The sequence below is a fragment of the Micromesistius poutassou genome (genome assembly GCF_964030765.1).
Source record: "Micromesistius poutassou genome assembly, chromosome: 9".
Classification (NCBI taxonomy): domain Eukaryota; kingdom Metazoa; phylum Chordata; class Actinopteri; order Gadiformes; family Gadidae; genus Micromesistius; species Micromesistius poutassou.
In genome coordinates this window covers 1,471,658-1,481,013 of record NC_140279.1, presented here as the reverse complement: position 1 = coordinate 1,481,013, position 9,356 = coordinate 1,471,658, and the positions used below count along the sequence as shown (strand labels likewise).

Here is a 9,356-nt window from a genome sequence, read left to right as displayed (position 1 = left end):
GTACATTGTATAATCCATATTATATATACTGCGATGCTGGGGCTGAAATTTCAGATGAATTAAGTATTTTCTTCTTTCACCCAAGCGGTCCAAAATACATATGAAAGTGGACCGGCCCAACGGGAAACCTCCCGAACGTCCCGATGGCCACCCGGGCCTGACTCAAATTGAGAAACATGGTTTATCAGAAATGCGACTACGACAATAAAATGGAATCCAGATTATTTACTCTGACCCAAAGTGGCGGCAAATTACCAAACATTTGGCACACCTTCCCATGCATAGCATATGATGCTAACAAAAATGTCAAAAAAAAATCTAAATTTAACATGGATACGGCCCGTTTTGCTATAAGAAATAGACGACAATATTATGCAAATATTTAATAAAAATCCTAAAACACAGCTGTAATAAACAATCTCAATAGTTTTAATAAAACTAGAATTTATTAAAACAATCTAAAACAATACCCATTGTTTACAGTTATGGCATGAATACAACAATTTAACAAAGGAGACATTTTCATAATTACATTGATCAAATAACATCTTTCTTTGGATATGAAAAAAAAGGGCACAATCAATACACAATCTTCTAATTAATCATACCCTTGATATGCACCATCAACACGGCCGCCCACCATCTTTCTAAACCGTATATATATATTGATCTCTCAAAGGGAGTGTCGTCGTTGGCTTTACAGTTAGATGAATATGCTCCTCCTCCTCACATGTGCCAGTTGACCCCGGTGAGATTCAACCGTGGGATTTACGCAATTACTCTGCAACATGGAACCTGTCAATAAAGTTGGGTTAGAAAAACCAATGTTCCGTGGAGTTCCAGAACTTCAGAGTTCGGTTGCGGGACCCCACTCGACGTCATCGGTCTCCTCCTCTTCGTCTGAGCTGTCGCTGCCTCGGATCTGCGTGCGCCGGTATTGGAGGGCCTGGTGATGAGCCAGCCTATCAGGGCGGAGAAGGAGGGTAACAGAGTTACAACCATGGCCCAAGCGCCCCCCCCCCCCCCCCCCCCCCGGGAGAATCCATCTGGGACGCACAGCGAGCTGATACTTACACGATGAACGCAGGCGAAGGTTTCCTCTCCTGTGGCTCAGCCATGCGAGCCTGAGAGACACGTTGATTAACACAGGGCTACGACAAACATGCTGCTTCACACTTAACATTCACGTTCAGGGCATTTAGCAGACGCTTTTATCCAAAGTGACTTGCAATAAGTACATTTGTCAGAAGAAAGAGAAGACAACAATATATCGCTGTCGGTACAGTAAGGATGTCCATAGATAGAACAAAGTGCCAAGCAGGAACAAATGTTAGGTTAACCCTTTCCCTGTATACAACAAAGATAGCTAGGATAAGATGCTACACAATGCTAAGTGCTATTTTTAAGTGCAAGGACGTACAACATACAATAAGTGAAGAGTAAGAGGGTAAGAGGGGTAAGAGGGGTAAGAGGGGGGGGGGGTAAGGGGGAGGCTATGCATGCTTTACTGTTACAGACTCAAGGACGAGCGTTAGCATCGGTCACGTATCCACGCCGCGACGTACCTGCTCCAGCTTCTCCTCGATGGCGGACAGCGAGGCCGGTGGGGGGTCCTCCCTCTCCGGCTCGCTCTCCCTCCCCTCGTCCTCCGGCGGCATAGCGCTCCGCCCGGTGGGATCGGGGGCCACAAAGTCCGGGGGCCCCTCCGACGCCGCCGGCGTCCCGGGGCCCGCCGGTCCCGCGGCGCTGGCGTCCGAGTCGGAGAAGCTGCGGTGGGAGCGGTCGTCGTCCTGCGGGCTGGTGCTCTCGCGGCGGCGCCGCGGCGGGCTGCCGCCGCCGCCGTCCTCCTCCTCCTCGTGCCGCGGCCCCCGGAGCTCCGGGACGTGCATCAGCGGCGGCACCACCCTGAGCGAGTAGGAGTCGACCTCGCGGACCGGCTCCAGGTCGGAGAGGGAGCCGGAGGCGGGCTCCGAGGAGCGGGCCAGGGCGCTGCTGGTGCCGCGGCCGCGCTGGATCTTGGCGGCGGCGGCGGCATCCTGGCCGGGGAAGGCCTCGTCCAGGTCCTCGTTGTCCGTGTAGGTCTCGCCGTCGGTGAAGGGCTCGCCGTCCGTGTCCTCCAGGTCGCTGGCGGCGCTCAGGTAGTCCGAGTGGCTCTGGTCCAGGGTGTCCAGGTCCTGCTCCGCGCCGCTCTCCAGCTGGAGGAACGCGGTTACATTCAGGGCGTGCACGCAGCAGACGCTCTGGTGCAAAGTGACTTAACAACAAATCCATTCACACACCGACGGCGGAGTCGACCACGCGAGGCAACAGCCAGCTCGTCAGCAGCGGTTATGGTGAAGTGTCTTGCTCAGGGTTACCTCAACACTAAACACTAAAACACTAAAAGGAGCCGGGGAATTGAACTGGCAACTTTCCGGTTACAAATGACCCCCCTGGACCTCCTGAGTTAAGCCGACCCCTACCACGCAGCACTGATTACACACGTAGGAATGGTCTTCGACATGCCGTATATTCATCACCTCATCACAGGGCCCATTGTCACACTCACACACAAGACACAAATGTATTGTTAAACTTTGCAAAGGAGTTCTAGTTTTCTAGCGAGGTACACTGCTGTACACTTTTTCAATTGTTAGTTTTGGTGAAGCCACATTGAGCCTTTTCAGTCTTGCAAGGAAAGGTTTGTTGTTATAAAATCAAAAACACAATTTAAAACCTGGTTATACATCTTTCCTTACATTGACATTTACATTTAGTAGACACTTTTATCGGAAAGGTGGTGGGAGGCTATGCAGAGTGTAGACAGTGTCCAGTTTAATAACCGTAGAGGCACTATCTCCACCACCACTGTGGGGAACCATTCCCTTGTTTTAGAAATGCGCAATTTATTTAGATGCAACACAGGAATGAGCGGTGTCTAATGTGCATGAAATGGAGAGAGAGAGAGATATTGGAGGGGAGGAGTGTGGCTCACCGTAACCTCAGACACCCAGACTGGTTTAGCCTGCTGGTGACGGATCTTGTCTTTAAGGATCTCATACCAAACATTGGAGCTCGGCTGCAGGTCAACGCGTGCTGGAACACAGTCAGGGAGAACACACTCAGACTCAACGGCAACCACGTACACAAACGAAGGAAAGAAGTCAATGTATTTTAGTATCGAATGTGCGGTTTAACGAGATAATTCTGTGCACTATTTTTTTTTATGAGACAATAATAAATAGACATAATAGAACTTAGCTACTACTTAAAACCTTTTACAACGTAAAAAGAGAAAGAAAGAAAGATCGAAGCAGAACCTGGACTCTGCGAGAAGATTATCGCGAGATTTGAAGCGGGAGCAGTACCTGAGAACAGATGGCTACAGTGCTTCCTAATCTTAAGGGACTGGGTGTACAGCCGTCTGGAGCTCTTGTTGGAGTTGGGGCTGTACTTCATCCTCATCGCCTTGATGTCCTTGCGACTGTGAGGGTCCAGGAAGAGCACCATGGGGTGGTACTGGATGTAGTTCAGCCTCTCCACTGCAGTGGGCGTGATGTCCAGCAGGGGGTGCTTGTCCTGCAGCAGACCGGATCAACACACACTTTGTCTTCCCAGAGATAGACTCATCCACAGGGCGAAAGAGCTTAAATTCATATGATTATGTTTAGATTCTAACAAATAACAATAACCTATCAATCAAGGTGCTTGGCACTTGGTTCTATGAACATCCTTACTGTACCGACAGCAATGTATTGTTTCCATTTCTTCTGACAAATGTATTATTTGTCTTATTGTAAGTCACTTTGGACAAAAGCGTCTAAATGTAAATGTTAACGAAGATCAAAATCAATGCAGTCCTGCTTCCACGTTTCCATTGTTAATTCTATCAGCAACGACTCACCTTCTCAGCGATCGCCCTGACGGTGTCCAGCTTAATAACCGTGGAGGCACTGTCTCCACCACCGCTACGGGGAACCATCTCTGAGAGACCACAAAGGAAGGAACCACGTTACAGGAGCGTATAGGAACCCACAATAAAACAGATGCATAGGAGCAGTGTTAACCGTTGACCTTAACTTATGAATACGATAACTGTACCAACCTGCCACTTCGTACTCATCAGGCATGTCTTTAGCCAGCTTTTCCATGGCGATATCATTGAGAGGACCCAGGATGACGATAGGTCGCTTGAAATTAGCTGGAGACATGGAACGTCAACATTCAAAATGAATCCAAGAGGTCAACAGAGTGTGTTTATGAATTGATCCAGGATATTAACGTGATCCCAGTTATGTGATCTCAGAGAGCAACAATGAAACTAAATCCAAACCTTCTCTGAGAAGCACTTTCTCATAAGCAGGGAATTTGCCCTGGATGGTGAGCTGCAGAAGGTCGTCACGATTTCTCCGGACGTTCTTTTTGGCCCCTCGGAGGCCCCGTAGTTTCCAGAACTCGGCCCTGGGGCCAGTGGCCTGCCGGTCCCCGCTGGCCCTCTGTGCCTGCTCCATGAGGGCCAGCGTCTCAGCTCTGGGAAGAGGGAAACCAATCCTTTCTCAATGCTGCCGTTTGCATTTCAATGGAATGCTGCCCATTATTCATGGGGTCTATGTCTATTCAGTATTTCAGGTATATATATATTATTTCACATTCATATTAACATTTAGGGCATTTAGCAGACACTTTAATCCAAATCTATTTACAATAAGTACATCGATCAGAAGAAGAGAAACAATATATCGCTGTCTGTGCAGTAAGGATGTTCATAGAGCCAAGTGCCAAGCACTAACAATTGTTAGGTTATGTTAGGTAAACCCATTCCCCGTATACAAGATAGGATAACATGCTACACTATATATTAACTATATATAAGTACTAACTATTTGATGTATATTATCTTCCTCTGGAAAAACCAAACGATATCCGCTCAGTTCAGGAGGAGGTTGTGGGCTCTCACCTGGCCTGGTTGGGGATGGTGCCTTTGTCCAGCTCGTGCAGGTCGTTCCCCATGCGGATGGCCAGCCAGTTGCCCAGCTTGCCGCGGTGCATGGTGTCCACCACCCTGAACACCTCGCCCCGGGTGAAGGCCAGCCCCACCGTGCTTTCTGCCTCGTGGTCAAAGTGGGTCCGCACGTAGAAGTTGTCGCCCAGGCTGGACTTGAGGATCTTCTTGTAGACTGCACACAAACACATCATGTCAGTGGATCGCGGCTACATGAGGGCATGGGCCCCACATAAACACATCATGTCAGTGGATCACGGCTACATGAGGGCATGGGCCCACATAAACACATCATGTCAGTGGATCACAGCTACATGAGGGCATGGGCCCCACATAAACACATCATGTCAGTGGATCACGGCTACATGAGGGCATGGGCCCACACAAACACATCATGTCAGTGGATCACGGCTACATGAGGGCATGGGCCCCACATAAACACATCATGTCAGTGGATCACAGCTACATGAGGGCATGGGCCCCACATAAACACATCATGTCAGTGGATCACGGCTACATGAGGGCATGGGCCCACACAAACACATCATGTCAGTGGATCACGGCTACATGAGGGCATGGGCCCCACATAAACACATCATGTCAGTGGATCACGGCTACGTTGTACTTAGAAGAAGTGGGTCTTGTTGATTGCAGTAAATGGTGGTTGAGCATCACGTGGTCCTTACGGTGCATCTTGTTCTGCGTGCAGATCTCCACCGGTTCCCCGTGTTTAATGTGGAGCAGGTAGTTGGCGGCTTCCTCCCTGGTGAAATGGTTGAAGTCCACCTTATTCACCTGCAGAAACAACATAACATACTTTATTCACCTGCAGAAACGACAGAACGTCTACTTTATAAAGTGCATTCCGAGATGTAAGGTCAAAGATCAAATAGCTCAAATAGTTCAAATAGACTGGATTTAAAATGCAGTCATCCATCCGTTCTGATTGGTCGAATTGGTTTCGGGATGAGGTCTTAACCTGCATGATCTGGTCCCCCTCCCGCATGCCCTGTTCCTGGGCGGGGCTATTCGGCTGGACTCCGCCCACAAAGATGCCGACGTCGTTGCCTCCCACCAGCCTCAGACCGATGTTGCCGTCTTTGATGAACGACACTGTGTGCAGGTCGGAGCTATACCTAGGAGGTCAGAGGCACAACGTAAACATGGTAACCAATGTATGCATTAAGGCCATATGCATATGTGCATTCAGATACAGGTTGTTAAGGAGTAGGGAGGGGTCAGGGCATTTTGCTAAAGGATGCCGGCAGGCAGGATGTGGTCATCAGCAAGGTTGTTATCGTTTGGCTTTTTCATTAGCAAGGTCATTTGTAAAGTGGGTTTAGTTTGGTTTACGTGTTTTGAAAGTGCTTGGTTTTAGTTTTGTCTTCATCAATTTCAGTGTAGGTCTTTGTATATTTTTGTAATATTATATCTTTTTCCTAGATTCTAGATCAAAAAAAGGACCAGAAAAGTATTGTGTGATAAAAATTCAACAAAACATGCCATTTTAAAGAATTTATTCACTTAGGACAGATGAACAACCATCCACAAAAGACAAATGGACAAAGATGTAAACTAACGAAAATTAGTTTATAATTGTAGTTGATTTTTGTTAATTTTAGTTAGTTTTCTTAACACACAATACAGTTTTAGTTAGTTAGTTATATTTTCTATAATAATGAATTAATATCTTTTTTGTTAAGAAAAAGATTTTTCCACACCTAGTTTTCATTATGTTGTTAGTTTTCGTTAACGATAATGAACTCATCAGGGATCAAACCCAGTACCTTACGGCTGGCGGTCGTACACCCTGACCACGAGAATATCCCGCCCCTATATATAGATGTATACATCGACCTACACATTGAACATCAATTACACACACCAAATCACCAAATCATGACAATTGATTGAGAGTATTGCTTTAATAATTCAAATATCGGACACCCACCCTACGTTGGGTGTGGGGTAGGAATCAGGTGGTAAGGAGTAGAGGGGTTCTTCCTCTGGCTTGGCTGAAAGGAGAAGGAAGCTGTTAATGCACTGCCACATGGAGGCCAGACAGACAGGCGGACAGACGGAGCAGTAGGGCTGTAGAGCCATAATGGATACCTACAGTTGACAGGCTTGTTCCTTCCTGAAACCCCAGACTTAGAAGTGCTGCTTTTAGACGGACGGGGTCTGCGGAGAAGACAGAATCAATCAATATGAACTTGCCATATAAATGAGGGCAACTGCAGTAAACGATAACAGAGAACAATGCTGCATTTTGACAGTTTTATGTTTATGTGGAAGTCAATTGAGATTGTCCTGTTAAAGATTTGATTGAGTGTTGGAAAAAAAAGACATTTCTTTTTAGTTTTAGTTCTTGTGTTTTATAGACACAAGAACTATTGATAATGTTAAGTAACACTGAATACACATTGCATGCACTGTGAGGTAACGCCACTCCTGATGACACTCCAACACTCCTGATGACCCTCGATATTCAATATGAGGGTAATAACGTTTGTGCGTCTTTACCCATGGTGGCTCCCTGGCTCCGAACTCCCAGACCTCCGGAGGTGGTAGAGCTGGTCGGACCCGGAGGAATCTGCACAAGACAAGAAGGTTTAAGACATCACCCTGGAGAGACGGGAACCTGGTTAGAGAGGAGGGGGGCGGGGGGGGGATACGGACCGTCCTGAGTGGGTCTGCTTGGCGGTGAGGCTTTAGAGACCGTGTGTCTCAGCGGGACCGACTGTTGCTCCGGTAACACCCTGAAGGAGAGAGAGAGAGATGGGGGGGGGGGGGGGGGGGGGGGGCGTTGAGACATGTCATGTGATGCAGTTTGAGCTCATGTGTGGCGGCGTGCGCAGCTGTGTGTGAGTGGAGACGTTTTTTTTGTGCGTTTCAGGGAAACGAGTAAAGCATCGCGTGTCATCGCCCTACACATCCGTGCACTCAGACAGACGGCGGCATAACCAAACGCGGGATCAAACAAGTGCTGCAGCGCGCCCCGTCTTATCTCTCTTCACCTTTAAAAGATGAATCTCCTTTGAAATAGCAAGCAAGCCAACATCTCAAAATGGTCGATCTAACCTCAGGTTTCTATTAAACACTGTAAGACTAACGCAACGGTTTCATTGGTTCTGGTCTGATGAGGACCAGTGACGTCAGGGTGTAGGGTTAGAGCTATGGGGGGCTAGGTGAGCAGAAGGCCACCCACTGGGAGAGCTCACCTGTAGCGGCCCTTGAGCTTGTTAGACCCCCCGCTGTCGGAGGACTCCCTCTTCTGGGGGACCGAGCTGTAGCTCACCTCCGACTCAGAGTCCGACGCGGCTGGAGAGGAAAGAAAACACACCATCGCGTGATGAAGATGTTAATATAATATAATAATATAACAGTTTGTTCAGACTTGAGTAGGAAGGTAGATAGAGGTAGAAGGTATTTCCTAGCATGCTAAATAACTTGACATTACTTATTAATCCTTTCATCATCATATCCAATGTTTTATTTCCTTCCCAAATATAGGCTCAGAGGCTCTGACCAGCCATTACAATTAACCGAGAACTAGCTTGAAATGCTAATATCTGCATCAAATAAAAGCACACACACACACACACACACACACACACACACACACACACACACACACACACACACACACACACACACACACACACACACACACACACACACACACACACACACACACACACACACACACACACACGTTTTTGTGGCGAGGTGGGGAAGGCGGAGGCGCTGGGCGGGGACCAGGAGCGGGGCTTGGGGGCCAGCTTGGGGGCCACCTTGGGGGCCACCTCGGGGGCCAGCTCTGGGAGGACTCTGCAAGAAACGACAGGGAGGTGGGAGTGAGGGGAGATAACAGGGCCTGAGTGACGGTTGGAAAGGGCGGTGGCTGGTATGATTATTGATGAGAGGATGAGTTTGATGAAGTATTACATATTCACCTCAGCGTTTGGCGGGGCTGCGATCCCGTTGACGACTTACATCTTTAAGACTCGACAGAATGTAATTAAGTTCAATACCAATTGATTCGTTATCGGCTTTTAGCGAGATCAATCGCGGTCTTGTATGATTTCCGGATAGTGTTTTTTTTGGTTTTGTTTAGTCTTTCGTGTTTGTCTTGTGTCATGCACTCAGCTGAGTAGTGCGGTTAGTCTAGCGTGAAACACATCGATCAAACAGATGTTCAATTCTAATTCTAAAAAGGGTTTGGGTTTAAAATAGGGGAAATGGTGAATGTCCTCTTTCTCATCAACACATGGCCACATACAGTAGAGGGAGAGGTTCAAGGTAATTCACATTTATTTTTATTGGTCATTGTAAAATCAACTCACAAAGTCAACAGAAATACACACTATATCAC

At 47.7% G+C, this 9,356-nt stretch overlaps 1 protein-coding gene across 1 annotated transcript in view; it reads right to left on the bottom strand.

Moving 5' to 3' along the window:
* Window positions 1-394: 394 nt before the first annotated feature.
* The window catches only part of tjp3 (tight junction protein 3), a 14,326-nt gene continuing 5,364 nt past the window's right edge, over window positions 395-9,356 (bottom strand). The window contains exons 4-20 of the mRNA XM_084473507.1: window positions 8,697-8,926; window positions 8,203-8,302; window positions 7,661-7,740; window positions 7,505-7,574; window positions 7,098-7,162; window positions 6,933-6,996; window positions 5,961-6,117; window positions 5,668-5,776; window positions 4,937-5,156; window positions 4,313-4,509; window positions 4,085-4,180; window positions 3,884-3,963; window positions 3,348-3,558; window positions 2,975-3,075; window positions 1,566-2,195; window positions 1,075-1,124; window positions 395-962 (exon numbers count right to left, since the gene is read on the bottom strand). Of these exons, the coding sequence (XP_084329633.1) occupies window positions 848-962; window positions 1,075-1,124; window positions 1,566-2,195; window positions 2,975-3,075; window positions 3,348-3,558; window positions 3,884-3,963; window positions 4,085-4,180; window positions 4,313-4,509; window positions 4,937-5,156; window positions 5,668-5,776; window positions 5,961-6,117; window positions 6,933-6,996; window positions 7,098-7,162; window positions 7,505-7,574; window positions 7,661-7,740; window positions 8,203-8,302; window positions 8,697-8,926 (2,575 nt within the window). The 3' untranslated portion in view covers window positions 395-847. The remainder of the gene's footprint in view (window positions 963-1,074; window positions 1,125-1,565; window positions 2,196-2,974; window positions 3,076-3,347; window positions 3,559-3,883; window positions 3,964-4,084; window positions 4,181-4,312; window positions 4,510-4,936; window positions 5,157-5,667; window positions 5,777-5,960; window positions 6,118-6,932; window positions 6,997-7,097; window positions 7,163-7,504; window positions 7,575-7,660; window positions 7,741-8,202; window positions 8,303-8,696; window positions 8,927-9,356) is intronic.